Source organism: Leishmania infantum, chromosome 24, assembly GCF_000002875.2.
Source record: "Leishmania infantum JPCM5 genome chromosome 24".
Lineage (NCBI taxonomy): Eukaryota > Euglenozoa > Kinetoplastea > Trypanosomatida > Trypanosomatidae > Leishmania > Leishmania infantum.
Window position 1 is genome coordinate 89,742 of NC_009408.2, and position 19,166 is coordinate 108,907.

The 19,166-nt window shown below is 61.0% G+C and overlaps 5 protein-coding genes across 5 annotated transcripts; all 5 read left to right on the plus strand.

The window, feature by feature from the left end:
• Positions 1-298: 298 nt before the first annotated feature.
• Positions 299-1,258, plus strand: LINJ_24_0300 (conserved hypothetical protein; the record flags this gene model as incomplete). Its single annotated transcript, XM_003392495.1, has 1 exon — positions 299-1,258. The coding sequence occupies one exon, from the start codon at positions 299-301 to the stop codon at positions 1,256-1,258; it is 960 nt and encodes a 319-aa protein (XP_003392543.1).
• A 3,989-nt stretch (positions 1,259-5,247) lies between these two features.
• On the plus strand, positions 5,248-6,897 carry LINJ_24_0310 (putative fumarate hydratase; the record flags this gene model as incomplete). The annotated part of the gene is made up of 1 exon (XM_003392496.1): positions 5,248-6,897. The coding sequence occupies one exon, from the start codon at positions 5,248-5,250 to the stop codon at positions 6,895-6,897; it is 1,650 nt and encodes a 549-aa protein (XP_003392544.1).
• Positions 6,898-9,157: 2,260 nt separating this feature from the next.
• On the plus strand, positions 9,158-12,283 carry LINJ_24_0320 (conserved hypothetical protein; the record flags this gene model as incomplete). Its single annotated transcript, XM_003392497.1, has 1 exon — positions 9,158-12,283. The coding sequence occupies one exon, from the start codon at positions 9,158-9,160 to the stop codon at positions 12,281-12,283; it is 3,126 nt and encodes a 1,041-aa protein (XP_003392545.1).
• A 903-nt stretch (positions 12,284-13,186) lies between these two features.
• On the plus strand, positions 13,187-16,120 carry LINJ_24_0330 (putative ethanolamine phosphotransferase; the record flags this gene model as incomplete). Its single annotated transcript, XM_003392498.1, has 1 exon — positions 13,187-16,120. One exon carries the CDS (start codon positions 13,187-13,189, stop codon positions 16,118-16,120), a length of 2,934 nt encoding a protein of 977 aa, XP_003392546.1.
• A 931-nt stretch (positions 16,121-17,051) lies between these two features.
• LINJ_24_0340 (conserved hypothetical protein) lies at positions 17,052-17,843 on the plus strand (the record flags this gene model as incomplete). Its single annotated transcript, XM_003392499.1, has 1 exon — positions 17,052-17,843. One exon carries the CDS (start codon positions 17,052-17,054, stop codon positions 17,841-17,843), a length of 792 nt encoding a protein of 263 aa, XP_003392547.1.
• Positions 17,844-19,166: the final 1,323 nt, after the last annotated feature.

The window sequence follows — 19,166 nt, forward strand, 5'->3', positions numbered from 1 at the left end:
TTCCTTCTCGCAGCTCTTCCTCCGACGCGTCACCCATTGTGTCTCTCGTCCGCCTCCGCTCTCTTCCTCTCTGTCCGGCGGCGCCATCCATTCGGCTGGCTCGCAGCTGTGCACCATTTCTTGTTGTTCACTGCTTTGTTTTTTTTTTTCGTGTGTGCGTGTATTTGTGTGCAGCAAACAAACACAGAGACACACGCGCAGATCCCACAACCGCACCATCGCATCCGTGTGCGCTGCGCGCTGGCCGTTTCACCATCTCCCCTCACACCATCATCATCCGCATACCCCTCATTAGCCGATGAAGCCGTACGTGTGGCCAACCTCAGACGAGGCGCCGCCACCCTCTGGGCGCCGTACTTTTCCGTGCCAGTTCAAAGTGAATCACGGTACGCTCAACCTCTTCTCCCCCGCCGCGCCAGAGCCACAGCAGTGCAGCACCAGGGCTGTGGCAGGGCCGTTCTCCATCACAGGGCAGCGAGGTATTCTGCACCAGCGCAACCACAACAGGGAGTCTACGGCAACCCGCGAGTTCCCCGTGAATGGGCTGCGACGCGTATCGGCACCGCAGCGAAGCGAGACGCCGCACGGCATACGCCATATACGCGGCGCGGCGGGGGCCCAGCAGCATGTGCAGGTTGTCAACATCACGGACGCCTACAAGGACCCGATGCAGATGGGCCCAAGGCGCACCGGCGTCAAGTGCTTGCCGCAGAAGAGCGAATCTAACGACGTCAGCGCGGCGTTGGCCTTTGCGGGGTCGCGCCAGCAGCTTAGTGCACGTGTCCTCGCCGCACCGGTAGGGAAGCCGTCGCGGCCCTCCCTGTACACGATTGATTACTCAGACCAGGAACGCTTCGCGCAGGCGGTGCGCGATCACGCGCAGAAACGCGCACGTGGCGTGGCGGAGTTTTACGTGCAGCTCGTGCGCGACACCGTCGGTGGTGTGACAAGTAGCACGCCTAAGCCGGCCATTGTGCCGTGGTCTCTCGACCAGGAGCCGACGCGGCGGGTGCTGACGCTGGAGCGGTGCCGAGATCAACTCGTGGCGCTAACCTCAATGCCCATCTCGCTGAGCGACCTCGCTCAACTTCTGTGGGGCTCCAGCGATGGCGAGGCGGCGAACTCGGATGGCCTCACGAGCGATTTTGACAAGGATGCGTCGCTCCCGCTGAGCTGCCGCCCCGTGCCCTTTCGCGACTTCGCAGCCGCCTTTGGCCAAAACTCCAGCGACGTGAGACTCGCCCGCATGAAGGTGTGATGGCAGCGCTTCACAGTCAGTTGGGGCGACAGTGGTTTACGTGCTGAGGGTGTCGGCGCGTGGGCAGCTACCAGCGTGGAAGGGTTCCTACAAAAGACAACGAGTCCCTGTCCCGCACACATGGACACGCAGACACAGACGCATAGACGCAGACAGGTGCAGGCAGCAGTGGCGATGCTGCGTCTCTCTCGATCATAGACTCCATAGATGCCCTGCCGCTGCCTCTGCCTCTGCCAGTCCTCCGCATTGAAAGCGGCAGTCGAGGGCGTCTGTGTGTTTGGCGACGTGGTGATCTCTGTAGGAACTGAGCAGGAGATGGGGAGTCCAATAATCGGGACGTCACTGTTCTTCCAGCCCCCACCACAACTGTGCTCAGATTAGCCCACTCTTCGCTCTCCGACGTTCGCGAGTCGTTGCTGCTCTTGTCCTCTTCTGAGTCGCTTACTGCGTTGCCTACATTGGGGGGGAGGCAATTTGCCCACGCCAGAGATGCTTGCCTGTGTGCACTCACTCGCGCGCGCGCTCGCCCTCTTTGCGAATCTCTCTGAAAAGGCCAGCGGGTAGCATCAGTGCCGCTGCGCTATAGACCGGCGTATGACTGAGCCGCACATCAGAGGATAATAGACGTGAGGCCCCTCATCTCAGACATCATGAGCGTCGCTCGACACGTTTGAGGGGTGCACGTGGAGTGGCCGTGATCCTCTCTTTGCGGATTTGCCAACTCTTCTACTGAACTGATGACAAGAGGGACACATCTCAGTGCGTGGCATTCTCGGAGTCCAGCACACACCACTTTGTGGGGAGGGGGGACGCCTAGCGGCTCCTCAACCTCTGTCTCTGCCAATGCCGAGCCACCTCTGGTCGTGAAAAGGTCCAGCGCCTACGGGGCAGGGGGAGGTGAGTGCGATGCTGTATCGCTGCTGATGCGCGCGGTCAGGTCCTGTAGAGGGGGGAGGGGGCGGTGCTGCGTCGGAGCGTCCTGCTACAGCGCACACGCTGGTGCCATCTGTGTGTTGGGCAGTGTGTGTGCGTGACTCGAGTGTATCTCGCCTGGACCTCACCGCCCATTGGTGGGGAGGCCGAGTGTCATCCCGAGGAACATAGCAGGCGGCCGCCTGCGGACCGGGTATGGGGGTGGGTAGGCCTTGAGACAGGGGCCGTGCGGCGTTTGGCCTCGTGTTGTACGGCAGGGCGGCGATAGCACACGTCGAAGCGGAGAAAAGGTAAATTCTGTTCGGCTCTCTTCTTGCCCACAAGGCGCCTCTCTGTCTCTATCTGGCCCCCCTCCCCGCTTGCACACCTACTAGACGTGCATCGTCCTCTGTGCCTCTTAACAGGTGTGCCTCCGCATCATCTTTAGCTCAAAAACTCCAGGAGAGCGAGCGCACGTACTCGCTGTCCTCTTTTTTTTTTATCGCTGACTGCCTGGCAAGTCAGTGCGGCATCCGGCAACCTCGTCATGATCACCATCTTGGCCTGTGACCACTGTCGCTAGTGGCACCGGGTATGGCGTCGAACATGCACACACACACACACACACGTGCACACCAGCATTTGGACGTGGGGGCGAAGATCGACTCTAGCTCGTTGTGGAAGCTCCTTCCCCTATCGTAGCTGTACCGGCAATTTTATGCAGAGCCGCTCACCCTCTCTGATAGTGGCATATCCCCAGCGGTACTGGCCTTGTGCTTGTTGGTCTGGATTGATTCGCATACACCCACACGCCCCCCCCCCATCCCCTCCCTTGCACACAACTGTGCGCCTTCGAAGCAGATGCGTTTCCTGTAGCATTTGGTTCGATGCAGACCATGCTTTCCGGGTGTCTGTGTGTGCGTGTATCTGCACTCACTGGCGATGTTTCTGGCTTGCACTCTCATCTATCGCCATATCGTTGTCGCTGTGGTCGTTAGCCTCAGCCTTGCACGCCGCGACGAACAGCCAGCTCTGTCGTTCCCATCGCTGATGGATACATCTCATCCAGGCCATCCGCCTGTCTCGCGTGTGTGTGCTTTCAGGGTCGTTTTTCGCCTCTCGTATCCCGCGTATTGCCCCTATCCTGCCCTTCCACACACAGCCACGTGCGTGCACGGAATTCGCCGCTCGTTGCCGTTTGCTCTTCTCGCACGTGGACTCACACCCTACTCTTCTCCTTCAGCTTGCTTCTCTACGGACCCTTCAACCTTGTTGCCGTGCCCGAGCTCGAAACTTGGACAGCATCCGCACGCCCCCCACCCACCACCACGCACGCACGCAGAGCTGGGTGAGGACATTGTAGATATATCTTTCACCTCAGCCTTAGGAGGGGAGAGCTCAGTCTGACGTCTTTGCTAGATGAAGCTGGCAGGGTCGGGTGGCGAATGGGGGTGGGGCCAAAAGACGTTTTTAGTTTTGTTGGAGGGGGGATGTAAGGCGAGAAATGAGAGAGTGTGCCGTCACAACGCCTGACGGAAAAGGAAAGCATGAGTTGACATCGGAAGAGACGAGTCTGCGGAAAGAGGGAGGGAAGCTTGCAGCCGTCCTTCGCCCCCCCCCCCACCACCACCGCTCTTTCACGCTCGCCTTTCTCTGCCAGTGTATGCGGATCATGCCTCTCTCCATCTCGGTATGTGTGTCTAATCGGGTTCTACCTGCTGCTTTCGAAGCTGCCGCCTGATTTTTTTTTTATTCTGCATGCTGTCACAACTATATCCTCCCTTGCCCTTTGACAGCCTCTACGCCCCTTGGCGCCCCCCCTCCCCCCGCATCTCCCTCTCTGTCTTTCTCTCGTCCCCCTCCTTATTTCTGTGTGTGTGTGCTTAAGTGGTTTCTTCTTTACTTCGCTCGGCCTCATCGTTGTGTGTCAGTCCTTCTTCTCTGCCACGTGCTGCCGTTATGAAGCACACACACACACACACACACACACGCAGAGCACTTGTGTCGGTATGCGCCATGCGCCGACTTGTGATGTTTACCTCCTTTTGTTTTTGTTTTCCCGTGTCCGTGAACGGTCGCCGCAGGCCTGCCACACCCTTGCCCCACGAACCCCCCTCCACATCCTCAGACGTCTTGCAAGGCTGCTGCCAGCCTCACGCGTGCGCCTTGTGCGTGTTTGCCGGGGCGGCTTCGGATCATCTTCTCCCCTCCATCGCTGCCGTTTCGGTGCCTTTTCAGCTCTCCCCATGTTACACGTTTTGGCCTGTTTCTTATTCCTTTGGTGTGATCGATGATGCCGCTTCGTGCTGCGGGGAGGGGGGCGGTGGCGGCGCTTGTTATGGACCCTCTCCTCCTGCACCTCCCTGGGGCTTCGTCGTGGCCGCGGCAAATAGTGCCATCGATGAAAATCGTGCAACGGTCGGTGCGATCATGCCAAAGTTGCCGTCCCCTGTGCGCACGATATGCACACTAAGAACGCGGAATCGGACTCGAGAGAGGAGAGGGACGGGGTGTGAGAGCGACGGTGCTTGCATAGGTCGTGGAAGTGCCCCTCCCTCTTCACGCAGAAACACACGCGCGCGCGACCGCCAGCACTACAGATGCAAAGGCGAATCAAATAGAAAGGCGCGCTCTACTCCGGAGGTGCACAAAACACCCCTGCGCGACGGTGCGGCACTGCTCGCCGTGCGCCCCTCACGAGGGCTTTCGGCGGTGCCGATCGCTCACCCCCTCCCTGCCTCTCTCGCTCTCTCGCTGTGCGTATGCGAGACATTCTTCATGCTCGCATAGGTCGCATTACCTATCCGACACCCACCTCCCATCACTTCTCCCTCGCATCACCGAGCCTCTCTTCCCCCCCTCGCCCTCTCCCTTCAACGCCCGTCTTCTCACGGTGTCGACTCCGTTGCTACCAGCGATAGAAGAGCATCGACTCGCTTTCTACTTCTCTTTCCGTCGAGGCCTCCACCCGTGTACAGCCACCACCACCCTTCCCCCTCCCCGTCCACCATCTCCCTCGCCCCATACACGCACGCTTGTACAGATCTAACAAAAAAAAAGCACATCGGATAAGTGCCATGCTCCGCCGCGTTGCCCCGCTGCTGGCGGAGTTTAACTTCGTGCCCCTAGTATCGAAGGTGTCGCACAAGGAAACCAAGTACCGTCTCTTGACCAAGGACTATGTCTCTGTGGTGCAGCCCGGCGCTGGGCTGCCGGAGATGCTGCGAGTGGATCCGGCAGCACTTACGCTGCTGTCCTCCACGGCCTTCGATGATGTAGAGCATCTGCTACGCTCTTCGCACCTCATGTGCCTGCGCAAGATCTTCGACGATCCCGAGGCCAGCGACAACGACAGGTTTGTAGCGCTGCAGCTGCTGAAGAACGCGAACATCTCCTCGGCCCGCTTGCTGCCCGGCTGCCAGGATACCGGCACGGCCATCATCGCGGGCTACCGCGGCGATCAGGTGTTTGTGCCCGGCAACGACGAAGAGGCCCTCAGCCGCGGCGTGTACGACATCTTCCAGAAGCGCAACTTCCGCTACAGCCAGAACGTACCGCTCAGCATGTACGATGAGAAGAACACCGGCACGAACCTGCCAGCGCAGATTGACCTCTACGCCAGCAAGGGGATGGAGTACAGCTTCATGTTCGTCGCGAAGGGCGGCGGCTCGGCAAACAAGTCCTTCCTGCTGCAGGAGAGCAAGTCCGTGCTCAACCCCAAGTCGCTTCGCAAGTTCCTCAAGGAGAAGCTAGCCATGTTCGGCACCTCGGCCTGCCCGCCGTACCACGTCGCCGTCGTCATTGGTGGTACGAGCGCTGAGATGACCATGAAGGTGTTGAAGTACGCCTCCTGCCACTACTATGACGACCTGATCACAAAGCCAGATATGAAGACGGGCTACACATTCCGCGACCTTGAGCTAGAGAAGGAGGTGCTGGAGATATGCCAGAACATCGGGATGGGTGCTCAGTTTGGCGGCAAGTACTACGCCCATGACGTGCGCGTGATCCGCATGCCTCGCCACGGGGCCTCCTGTCCCATCGGCATCGGTGTTTCGTGCAGCGCGGATCGCCAGGCGCTTGGCAAGATCAACAAGGATGGCGTGTGGCTGGAGGAGCTGGAGATGGAGCCGTCCCAGTACCTGCCGGATGTGAAGGAGGATCAACTGCTCAAGACGCCAGCGGTCATGGTGAACCTGAACCGGCCCATGCCAGAGGTTCTTCAGGAGCTCTCCAAGCACCCCGTCAGGACCCGCCTCAGCCTCACGGGCACCATTATCGTGGCGCGCGACAGTGCCCACGCCCGGATGCGCGAGATGCTAGAGGCTGGTAAGCCGCTGCCGCAGTACATGAAGGAGCACCCCGTGTACTACGCCGGCCCGGCGAAGCAGCCCGACGGTCTTCCGTCCGGCTCCTTTGGCCCGACGACGGCTGGCCGCATGGACCCGTTTGTCGACCTCTTCCAGTCTCACGGCGGCTCCATGGTGATGCTCGCCAAAGGCAACCGCAGCAAGCAGGTGACGAAAGCGTGCCACAAGTACGGCGGCTTCTACCTGGGCAGCATCGGCGGCCCAGCGGCCGTGCTGGCGCAGGATGCTATCAAGAAGGTGGAGTGCCTTGACATGAAGGACCTTGGCATGGAGGCGGTGTGGAAGATCGAAGTGGAGAACTTCCCGGCCTTCATCGTTGTGGATGACAAGGGCAACGACTTCTTCGAACAGCTCTAGACAACGGCGCGATGAAGGATGCGCGCAGACGCGTTTTCGCACGAAAGTCGTGCAAGAGGGAAAGGGCTCTCTCGTTTTTCCTGTTTACGCATCGGCATGGCTGCAACCCGCGCGAGTGCGAAGTGAGGGGCTACAGAGGGCGGCACGGTTTGCACCTGCGTCTGCGCGTGTGCGCCCTGGCCATGCCGTTTCGGTGCGTGCAGTGCACGCCGGCGCACGCGCTCGCTACCGTTTTCCCTATCCTCCCCCGCCTTCCATGCCACCCGCTTTGGTGTTGCTGCCGTCTCAATATTTCTGCACCCTGTGCGTGTGTGCGTGCGTCTGATCGACGTCTCTCTGTGGGTGTCTGCCAGTCTGCGTATGTGTGGGTGTGGGTGTAGATGGCCTGCCCCTGCCCCCGCCCACACACTTCCTCCTTGCCCATACAACGAAGGGCACCAGAAAGGAGAACTGAACATCTCGAGGATAGGGCGCTCTCGCAGGCTGAGAACATGCATGGAGGGGGACGGAGAGGCACGAAGGAACGCACGCATCGGTGCGACGTCTCTCGTCTATCCCTTCAAGTGTATGCAGACGGCAGGCGCTCGCGAACCATTGAAGTACAGAAAAGCAGCCAACATCAGGGGCGAGAGAAGAAACGCGGAGGCATAAAGCTCGACCATGTGTTGACGTCGCGCCTCGCTTCGCGCTTTCCGTGGTGTGGATGGTGCGCGCTTGTCTCTCTCGAGCCCTTCCCTACCCCTTCCTCCTCGTCTTAGGTGTTCACGGGCTCTATGCGCTGTCCTCGACCGTGTTGACTGATCGCTCGTTCGCTGTGCGTGCTCGCTGTGCCTGCGCGAGTGAGAGAGCGCGCGTGTATGTGTACGTGCGTTGGCTGCTCTGCCTCTCGCCGCCGTCCTGCTCGCTCTCCACCACTCCCGTGTGCATCAGCTGTTTCACTAGCCCCTCCCTCTTTTTTGGAAGCTAGCTTGATGTCTCACGGAGGTTGCGGTCTGCGCCACCTTTTGCCTCGTCCTTACAGTGTATGGCCTATGCCGACTTGTTTCGTGTCTTGCCGCTTTCTTGGTCTCTACGACTCCCCTCACCCCGCGCTCTGTGGGAGTCGTTGGTGCACGCGTGGGTGCGTGTTCATCGTTTGGGTTCTCTCCCGCGTCGGCGGCCGCTTCCTTGTTCGGTTGCTTTCGTTTTTGTTCGCTTGTGCTCTTTTACTTGACGCATTCTTATAACCTTGGCAGTTTGCTAACCACCCACACCCACACACACCGCACCCCGATCCCACCCCACCGCCCACTTGCGCGACGATCGCCGGCTTATCTCTGCGCCCCTCTTCCCAGCATCACCACCACGAAGCACCTTCGCTCGACACGTGAAAAACGAGGCAGCTTCCCCGCATGCACCTCACTTCCACGCTCACGCTTCATGAGGAGGTAATAAAGTCGACGTGCGCAGAACGGCCAAAGAGGTCCGGAACGGGAAGGGAAACCGATGCTCGCGCCCCCCTGCCTTGCTCACACGCACCTGCACAAGCGCGTCCATGCAGGTGCAGGCTGGACTCCTTTTCCGGCGTTGTAAAGAAACCTGCGGTCCAGCGACGCGGCAGTCACGTGCCGGTCCCCTGCGCCGTCGTGCGTGCACGTCAGCGGCGGGTTCTTCTTCTTTCCTTTGTTTCCGTTCTCTGTATGGTCCTGTGAAGGGGGTCTGCGCATCACGTCGTTCATGAGGCACGCGCCGACTCTCTGACACCGAGTCCGATGCATGTGTGTGTGTGGTCTCGAAGCCCACTGACATGTCTGCACTCCCGCATCGTTCTCGTCTTCCGCCCTCACCCTCTCCCACCCTCTTCTGCTCTCTTCGCGGCTGCTATAATGCTGGTTGCTCCTTTCTTTCTATCTAGCTGTCTGTCTACTCTTGTCGAGTAGCACCGTCTTTCGCCTGTTGCTGTGCGCTCGCGGAAGTCGGCGTGACTGTGCCTGTGCAGGTGTGGACCAACTCAGCTCGACTGCCGCGCGGTGTGCGCTGGCCGTTCTCTTCGCGTCTACATCGATTCCTTACTGGCATACACCACACACGCACACGAGGACAAAATACGTCTCGCTCCTGAGCAGCTCTGCGTCTCCTGGCGCGTTCGTGGCCGGGCACGACGCACAGCTCCATCAGAGGAGCTCACCACCACCACCAGCATCACCACCACACAAACACACACACACACCGCCTGCACGGTTGTTCTACCACTTTTCCTCTTTTCGCTGCAACGAGGGCAATGCTGCGGAGACTTGTGGGCGGTCGGGCGTCGCGAGGCGGATCCATCATGAGCCACCGCGCGCCTCACTTCTCTGTCTCATCACCCTCGTCTCCACTGCAGGCCGCTCAACCATCTCCATGCCACACGTCGATGCGCGCCATTGGTACTGCGATGCCCGGCGCGATGCACCAGCCCGGGGAGTCGGGGCAGGCGGCTGGGTCGAGTACCACGATCGCCGGGAAGGAGACATGGGGGCAGTTCAGTGCCAAGATGCGTCACGGCCGCCGCCGCATCCGCGTCATTGACATTGCGGCGAAGATGTCCTATGAGTACCAGATGTTGAAGAAGATGTGTAAGCGGCGCCCTGCCATGCGGCAGTGGGCGGTGCGCGACGACTACTGCGACATGAGCCCCGGCGTGGTCGTCATGTCACCTTCTATGCAGGCTGCCTTCATGAAGGTGTTTCGGCTGAAGGACAAGGGTCTCATTCGCCAGTGCCTGCGCGACATCATCCCGATCATCGAGTACCGCAACCGCGAGGAGCGACCAGCCGCAATTCGCGATAAGCCGTCCGACATGATCCCCGAAGGCGAGCCCGACACCCTCAACCAAAAGAAGCGCGAGCTTTTCGAGCGCAAGGAGACAGGCGAGAACTTCAAGCCGCTCTACCTGCACGACAAGCGCTCGCAGGCGAAGCTGCGCTTCAAGATTCGGCAGCGGCTCATCAAGTTTCAGCGGCAGCTCGCCATCGCGAACGCTGTGGCGAGCCGCACCGTCCTGTACTCGGCGGATGACGCGATCGGCTACTTTCTCTTCCGCGGCGCTGCCATGTACGCCGGGATGCACCGTGTTTTCTTTGAGCTGAGCAAGCAGCTTCCGCATTTTGTGCCGAAGAGCATGCTGGACTTTGGCGCCGGCACCGGCACGGCCATTCTCGTAGCGAAGGAGGTGTACGACCCCGGCACCCTCGCCTACCCGCTTTACCGGTCCATGCGGCAGACCATGACCGGGAACGTGAGCGCGCAGGCGCAGCAGCTGCGCGAGCTTCGCTACGACCTCCGCCGCCTTAGCCGCAACAACACGGAGAAGAGGAAGGCCCGCTTCATGGCGGTGGCGGCACTGCTGGAGCGTGGCGAGGTTGACACGGCCGATTTGCCGGCCGACCTTCGCCGCGAGATCGCGCAAGTCGCGGCCAACGCCGCAGCGAACAAAAAGCGTCGTCTCATCACCGAGTCGCACGCCCGCTACCGCGAAGTCGTCGACGGCACCGAGTGGGAGGATGGCGACCCGCTCGGCGAGAAGAAGAGCACGGCAGAGGACCCAAGCGACGTGTTCGACGGCGAGGAGGACGGCGATGGCGGCGGCGGCGACGGGGCGGCGACAGTGGAGCGGACGTGGTGGGAGAAGCTGGTAGACATGGAGAATGCCACCGCGCAGGAGCGGGCGAGCCGGCGCCTGCAGCCGCTGCAGGAGGTCACGGCGATCGAGCCCAGCCCAGGCATGATGGAGATCGGCACGATGGTGCTCCACGACGACATCCCTAACGTCGCATGGAAGCGGTACCTGCTGCCGGAGGACGAGTCCATTCAGCACGATCTCGTAGTGGCTGCCTACTCCCTCAGTGAAGTTGCAGACTCGGCGAATCGGACGCGACTCGTGCAGCAGCTGTGGAAGATGACACGCGGCGTACTCGTGCTGGTGGAGTTCTCGAATCTGCACAACTTCAACCTCCTGATGGAGGCCCGCGACACGATCCTGGAAGAAAAGGGCATTGGTCTATGGGACTGGCAGCCGACCATTGTAGCCCCGTGCCCGCACGAGCAGCGCTGTCCGCTGCGCCACTGCAAGGCGGGCGTGAAGAGCAAGCGCATGCGCCTCTGCACGACTGAGGCACAGTACCGTGCCACCTTCATCGATGTCTGGGCACGGCACATGCCGCTGAAGGTGGGCATCGAGCCCATCTCTTACATGATTTTTGCCCGCAACGAGCTCGTGCCCGAGCGGGCGGAGCGTCGAGAGGCGCAGGTGAAGCGGGAAGAGGCGGAGCGGGTTCAGGCACGAGATGCGAAGCAGCGAGAGCTCTACGCGGCCTCGCTGTCGTTGAAGGACGTCGTCTTCGATCGATTGAGTGACGAGGCGCTGCACCGACCCTCAACCGGCGTGCCGATGAAGTTGTCGGGCGCAGCGACCGCCGATGACGTGGCTGCCTCGTCGACCCTTACGCAGGCGATGCAAAACGGCGCCACCAGCACCGCGGAGGTGGGCCAGCTGCCCTTGGCCGTCCCCCGCCTAGCCCAGACCTCTGCGCAGCGGTACAACAAGCTCGTCTACCCGCTCCAGTTTCCACCAGCAACGCACCGGTACAACCGCGCCTTCGTTGACGCTGGGTATCAGCGGCAGCGCGCCATCACGCCTTCCGAGATGCTGGTCGTTCGCGAGGAGTTGGAGGACATGCGGCGCCGAGTAACGCGAGCAAGCCCGTCATATCTGCGCGTGGTGCGCGACCCTACGTGCCGGGGCAAGATCCAGGCGTGCTTCTGCACACCGGATGGCGACCTCATCACCGCCCGCGTCTACCGCCGCTTCTACGGCGACCACAGCAGCGTCCGCCGCCACACGACGATGCGCTGGCAGCACATTGGCGGTTGGAAGCTGCTGAAGCGCATCCGCAGCGGCTCCCTCTTCCCACACGACCTGCCGCTCTACGCGGTGAATCGGCACCCCCAGGTGGACTTTCCCAACACCCTCGTCGGTGTGAAGCACTCCGCGGTGGAGAAGACGGCGATGCAGTACAACGACCCGATGTCGCTGATGGAAACTCCAGAGGAGGAGCTCTCGCGCGAGGAGGTGAAGCAGAAGCGCCGCCTGCTGCGCGACGAGGAGGAGCACAGGAAGGCAGAGGCGAAGCTCGAGGAGGTGCTGGGAACCAAGATCCGTGACGCCTCGCTGGAGGGCCACATCGACGCTCGCCGCCGCATCTCGGCCGAGGACTGGGCCAAGGCGGTGCGCCATGCGAGGCAAAAGACGGTGCGGCACACGCAGCAGACGATCCCGAACGCAGCCAAGATGCGCGCGCTTAAGCGAACGCTCGAGGTACGTCACCGCAACGTGTGGCGAGAGATGAAGCAGAATCGTCGACGTTGAGGGGCAGTCGAGCTGGAGATGTCCATTCGTTGCCCTCCGTGAACGCCGCCCTATCGGCCCACTGGCTCTTCTCAATACCAACAACGTCCTTTTCGCAAACTTTCCGCGCCCATGGTTTCCCTCTTGTGCGTCTGCATCTCTGCTGCTCCGCGCGCGCTTGTGGTGGCGGTGGCAGTGGCGGTGGGAAGGACGAGGAAGGGAGGGCGAGAATGCGTCCACCGCCCTCACCGCCTCCATTCTCTTGTGTTCCAACTGTGCCACAGGCGATTGAAGCTCACACACTCGTGTATCGGGAGAGTGCTGATGGGGCGGAGCGGATCACCGCGGCACGACAGGAGAGAGAATTCGGTACAGTGCGGCGCAGCGGGTTGACTCGCCGTTGCCTACTGGTGTTTGTTCACACTGTAACCTAACCACAAACAGACCCGCACACGCACCGCTCGCCGGTTGGTGGCCCGCTCTCCCTTCCATGGCCGCTGGAAATGAGGCGTGCGGGACACGGTTTTGTTCTTCTGTTTATTGTGACTTGTGGCACGTGCCGGCACGTGGTGATGTGACGTGCCGGCTGCTCACCTCTTCCGCGAGCATCGGCACAGCAACGCCCGAGCTCTTTGCGTACTGGTGCGTATGTGTGCGCTCATGCACGCTCCCCACTTCGCCCCCCCCTTCTCTCTCTCCTTGCATCTTGGCTCTCTCGTCTGGACGGTGCCTTTCGGTTATATTTCGACTTCTCGCCTCTCTGCTGTCACGCGCACTGGATGCAGCGACCGTCACCATCTCGACCAGCTCAAGCACCGGCCGCCGGCGCGGAGGCGGAGCGAATCGCGCCACAAAAAGAGAACGCACGTTCCCCCTACTTGCTGGCACCTTATCTGCCGATTTTTATCTTTTTTTCGGCGCACGATGACGCGATATCAGCGCTTCTCGTGGTGCCCAGTGCTGCTGGTGATGGCCCTGTACACCGGCAGCGTGCTGCTCTTCACCACCTCAATGCTCTCCACCTCCACAGTGATGCGGACGGTGGCGACAGAGCCGTGCTCTGGGACAAAGGTGCCGCCGGCAGATCAGGTAATACTCATCTTGATCGATGCCCTGCGGCCCGACTTTGTGCTGTCCTCCCTGCGCCCCTTCGCCCGCACGGGTGGTCAATGCACTGCGCACGAGGACGCGCTGGGGCGCCAGCGCTTGGACGGGGTCTACACCGGGCCAACGCTCCACTACGTGGAGGAGTCGTTGCGCTCGAGCCGGTCGGCGTCCGTGGCGTTCTTCCTCGTTGCCGACGCCCCAACGACGACGGCGCAACGCATCAAGGCGATCGCCACGGGCACGATGCCCGCCTTTCTCGAGGCCGGTTCCAACTTCAACAGCGAGGCCATCGAGCTGGACAGTATTCTCCGTCAAGTGAACGGTAGCGCTGTGCTGCTGGGCGACGACACCTGGGAGAAGATGTTTCCTAACACACCGGCACGGCGCCACTGGAAGAGGGCAGTCGGCATTCCTTCTTTCGACGTCGCCGACTTCGACACGAACGACAATGCCGTGCTGGCGGAGGTGTACAGCGTGCTGGCAGCCGAGACGCCAGAGGCCGTGTCACGGGCCAGTTTCGGCTCCCATGCGGAGGCAGAGGAGCAGGAAGGGCACGCGCGGCTCGTGGTGGTGCACTTTCTCGGCATCGACCACGTCGGCCACCGCGTCGACTCCGACAACCCGTTCATGAATGGCAAGATCCTGCAGCTGGACCAGATGCTGCGCAACGTCAGCCGCACGTTGCGGGAGCGGGCGACGTCGATGAACACAATGTTGCTAGTGCTAGGTGACCACGGTATGACCAACAGCGGTGACCACGGTGGTGGCTCGGCGCAGGAGACAGACACCTTCTTGTTCGCCGAGTATTTCTCAGGGACGGAGTCGGGCGCGACGCACGCGCATTCGCGGTCGTCGCCCGGGGCGAGCTTGGCGAAAGCGCAGGCGATCATTGAGCAACGCTGGCGAGATGGTGTCGACACTGAGTTTGACCGACTCCGCAGCTGCCACGCACATGCTGGGGTGCCGCGCGACCGACTTGGCGCGACGTATCAGGTCGATGTAACGGCCACCGTGGCTGTGCTCTTGGGAAGACCCATTCCGTACTCGAACTTTGGCCGCGTGATCCCTGAGGTCATGGTGCTGGCAAACTCCTCTGCCGACATCGACGCCGTCGAACGATGCAATCTGCGCCAGCTGCAGCGTTACTTCAAGGAGTCGGAGATGAAGGTGCCGCGCGACGCCTCGTGGACGAGGCCGGGGATATCCGTCACGCAGCAGCTAGCTGACATGAGCCTCTACGCTCGCCGCACCCGCACGGACATGAGCCGCCTCGGCATGTTCCTCGGCTCCACCGGGTTACTGCTGTGCGCCATGTCTCTCCTGTGGTCCCCAACCATCCGCGCGCACGTTCTGCCGTGCAGCGGTGCCGGCTGGTTTATGCGGTGGACAGCTCTCACACTGCTGCTCCGGCTGTGCTCGGTGTTCTCGAACAGCTTCGTCGTGAACGAAGACTCGGAGGTGCTCGGGCTGCTGAGCTCGCTCCTTGTGTTCTTGCTGGCGTCGCGGGTATCGGATTCGTGGACACAGCGCCGATTGAGCCGCGCAGGTCCGTCGTCGCCAGACGACGGCGCCAAGCTCACCACGGCGCAGCAGTCGTACCGTTTAACCGCACTTGACGGTATCTGCCGTGTTGCCACCATTCTTCCGCGTGAGACAATCTTCCTCGGCCTTCTCGCTGTCGGACTGCGACTCGGCGTGCCAATGCTGCTGCGCTACCGCGCCCACATCACGCACACGGTGGACACGGAGAGCGCTGTGGACCGCGTGCTGCTCAGACTGCCGGCGGGGCTGCGGTTTGAGCGAGTAGGCATTGCTTTCGGCGGCGTCGCCTGGTCTGCATTGTACCCACACCATGTGGGACGCACAACTGTGGTCGTCACATGTGCGTGTCTGGCACTAGTCTACCATGTCCCTGTAGCCCACCATGCCGTGCCGCTGCTCTGTATTGCCGCTTACCCACTGGCATGTAAGTGGGCGTCGTCCTCGTCGGTCTTGCAGCGCCGCGCTCGTAGTCGAATGACATCATTAGCCGCCGCCTCTGGCCACACCGCCTACGCGTACCTCGTCACGGTGCTGTGGCTGAGCTCGTTATGCAACGAGCGGGTGGGGACAGCGATTGTGGTGGCGCTGTACGGCACCAGTCTCCCATCTCTGTGTTGCTTGCTCCGCGTTGAGCCGGTGCTCACGCAGGGTGTCGTGCTGCACCTCTCCGCCTTCGTCGCCTTCTTCGCTGAAGGCCACCAGTGCATGCTGAATACGATCGACTGGAGCTCGTCGCTTGTAGGAATGCACGGCTACAACATGTATGCGGGCGGCGCACTGGTGCTCAGTCGCACCTTTCACGCTTTCTTGCTGGTACCGTTTGCCCTGCGCGCGTGGCCTGGCGCCGTCGCCGCTGCCGCCGTGGCGAAGGTGAACGACAGCCATATCGACGGCGCGGCATGTGAGGAGGCGAGGAACGGACATTCCTCCGCAGCCACCGTGGCACTCCCGATGCCCGCGCCGCGAGCGGGAGTCTCCGCTGCTGTTGTTATAACCGTGTATACGTATATCATGCTGGCGCAGTCCGCCATCTCCTGTTTCAACGGGTACATTCAGAAGACACACCTCATGCTCTTTCCCGTCTTCTGCCCCAAGCTGCTCTTCGACGGCGTCATTGCTCTGCTGACTTGCGCAGCAGCGCTGCTTGCACTCATTCGTCTCCCTCCTTCCAGGCATTGTGTTGTTTTCCCTCCGCTGACGTCGGAATAAGCGCGGGCGGTTGTGGCCGAAGGGGGCAGGGGGAGGGGACGGGTGCGCGTGGCGCGGAAACCATCCATGTAGGGCAGCTTGCAGGGTGCTCCGTCCAGCCACCAGCGCGTGTGCGCAGCGCTCCCTTGTAGATATGCGAGGTGCGCACGTCGCCGATAGTGGGGCCTGTGACAGGGCTGGCCGGTAGAGTGGTGGTGGTGGTGGTCAGCATGTCGTGTGGCAGGGAAAGGAACTTGCCGCATATGAAGGCAATAACGAAAAAATGCGTTCACTGCTGCCCGTCATATTCTCTCTCTCGACTACCGTCGCACGCGCTGAGCCGTTGAGTGTATGCTCAAGAGGAAGGACGGGGGGGGTGGGCGGAGTTTTCGATTCTGTCCGAACGTGTGCGCCCTCTTGTCGCCACCCACCCACCCACCCCTCCTCCCTCTGTTGCCCCCATGGGGAGGGAGGGGCTCCTTGGTGCAGGTCGACTTCTTCACGCCACAGGTGCAGCAACAACAACAGCCCCTCACAAACATATATATATATATATATCCAATAATCGCAAAGGGAGGAAGAGATGCTGCGTCGATTGGCGTGCCGTAGTGTCGCGTGCGCCGAAGTCTGACGCTCCGCCGTCCCCACTTGCGCACGTCTCTCTCTTTTTGCTATTACACAGAGGACAGAAGGACGCGTACCCGCTCTGCGCCACTGGTACACGTTCGGAGTCGGCCGTCGTACTCAAAGCCAGCGTATGCCTCTCTCCCTTTTTTTTCCTGCTTCTCCTCGCGGTGCCGCTTGCTTGCCTGGCCTGCTGCCGCGGCTCCGACTTTGCAGCGTGCCCGTACATGGAGACTCACCGCCTCTCCTGTTTCTCGCGTTTGTTCTGCTCCCTCACGCTCAAAGGCATACGCATGTATGCACGTGTCCACAGCCACAGGGGCACATGATGGAGGCCTACATACACACACTGCGGCTGCGCGTGCGAGATGCGGCGCATTCGTGCTGGACGGCAGCCTTCCCGTCAGATCGTCCGTCGGCTGCCTATTCGATCTATACGTGTATCATCAACAGCGGCCTGCTGGTGTGCAGCTTTGCGGTGGTGCTTTCACACCCGTGCGAAACGGTGGCGGGGCTTTGGGTGTACGCGGGCATGGCGCACTGCTTCGTCAACATGATTTTCGGCGTCTTGGTAGTGGTGCTGACGAGGCGGCAGATCGCCGCCGGCATTCCGGAAGAGACGTCACAGTGGCTCGTGTGTTTCTCTAACCCTCTCATCGCGGTGTACTCGCTGTACGTAGTATGGGAAATTGTATGGATGATCGCGGTCGTCCAGTTTTCCGACCGCAATCCCCACACCGTCTGCTCCTCGCACCTGAACGTGCAAGTTGCCTTCTTTGTGCTCTATCTGCTGGTCGGCTTTGCTCTCTTCTACAGCACGTTCATCACGGAGCGGTGGCGCCGACCGCGGTGGCGGCGCTTCGCGGCGATGCGCTACGACTACCTCCACCGCACACGCAGCCGGTACACCGTTCGCTGGAACGATGAGGACACTTCCATCGGTGGCGACGGGCAGCCTGGAGACCTGGACCGGGTAAGGATGTCGCCTCTTGACGGCACAGAGCGCACCACCACATTGGACTACGCGAGCATCATGGATGACTCGACGACGGCGGCCGGCGATGGGCGGCGGGACCGCGATAGTCGCGATGCACGCGGCTGCAGGCGAACAGGGGGATGAAGCTGCATATCCATGCACGCAGGCGTGCGTGTCTTAGCGACTCCGCCCCACCCCAACCCTCTCCCCGTAGAGCAGTACCCTGGAATCCTTCTTCCTCGGTCGATGCAGTGGAGATGTCGGCGTGTTTACGCCCACACACAATCTGTGCGTGGACGCATCGGTAGCCGCTCTACCTCAGCTCCTCTAGCTCTTAACGCGCACCTCCTGCCCGTGCTTCTTCGTCCACTGTCTTTTGTTCGGCATGGGGGCACGGCTGCGCTTTTTCTTGTTGCTGCTTCCGAGAGCTTCGAAGCACGCCGAAAAGGGTTGAGGAAGGAGTACACAAGCCCACGCGTACGAAGGCAGAGGAACGAGAGCGAGCGCGCTCAGTGCACGTGATTCTTTATTGCTTTGCCGGCCTGTGAAGACCTTGCACCAGTACCTCCTGCTGCTGTCGACACACTCTGTCCTCTGCAAGCGTGTCGTGTAAAGAAATGCCTGCGACAGGGCTCACTATCTTGGGTGACGGAGGCTGTGCTGCTTCACAAGCCTCTCTGTCGTATTGTGGGGACTGGCGACACTCGTCACCAGTGTCGCTGAGCGGTCGGTTGTGTCCCACCCACCCACCCAACCACTCACTCATCCTCATCTCCCCTACCGATCGCCACAAGCTCGACATGATTGGCCCTCTTTGTGCCACATGTCTCCTCCATCAGGCGCCCTTTCGCACTGCTGTTTCTGATCGCTCATCCACCACCCATCCCACCCACACGTGCGCCCACCTTTCTCAAGGCTCTTTTTCCTTTCGAGCTACAGACACTCACCGACCCATTCACACAGGCACATACTCACGTGGATGCGTGTGAACACACAGCTCTGCACCCTTCTCCTCCTACCCAGCAATGAGTGTCAACGGTGTGGCATTCGCTTCACCCAACTACACGTCCCCTACTCGCTGCGCGTCGCCCACCCTTTGATCTCCCTCCCCCTGCAGCGTGCGACGGGGCAGCACATCTGCGGCAGCCCTTGTTTGCAGCGCCCGGCCTTCCTCGCCGCGGCCCTCTTTCTTATGGAAACGATTCTATCTTCTTCGCTTATTTTCTGTCTCTGCGTCTTCCTTATCTATCTTCAGCGTGAAGCCTCCGCCTCTGATTTGCCCCTTCAAGGCGCCTCTCTCCCCACCTCCCCCACCCACTCCACACAAGCACCTCATTGTCGTCTCCGCTGCGCCGCACCTGCAGCTTGGCGAGACGTCTACGACGCTATCTTTGCTGTGTGCACGCACGTGTGTGTGGTGCTCCCTTTTTCGATTTGCTTTTCGCTTGCACAGGCGCCTGTGCACAT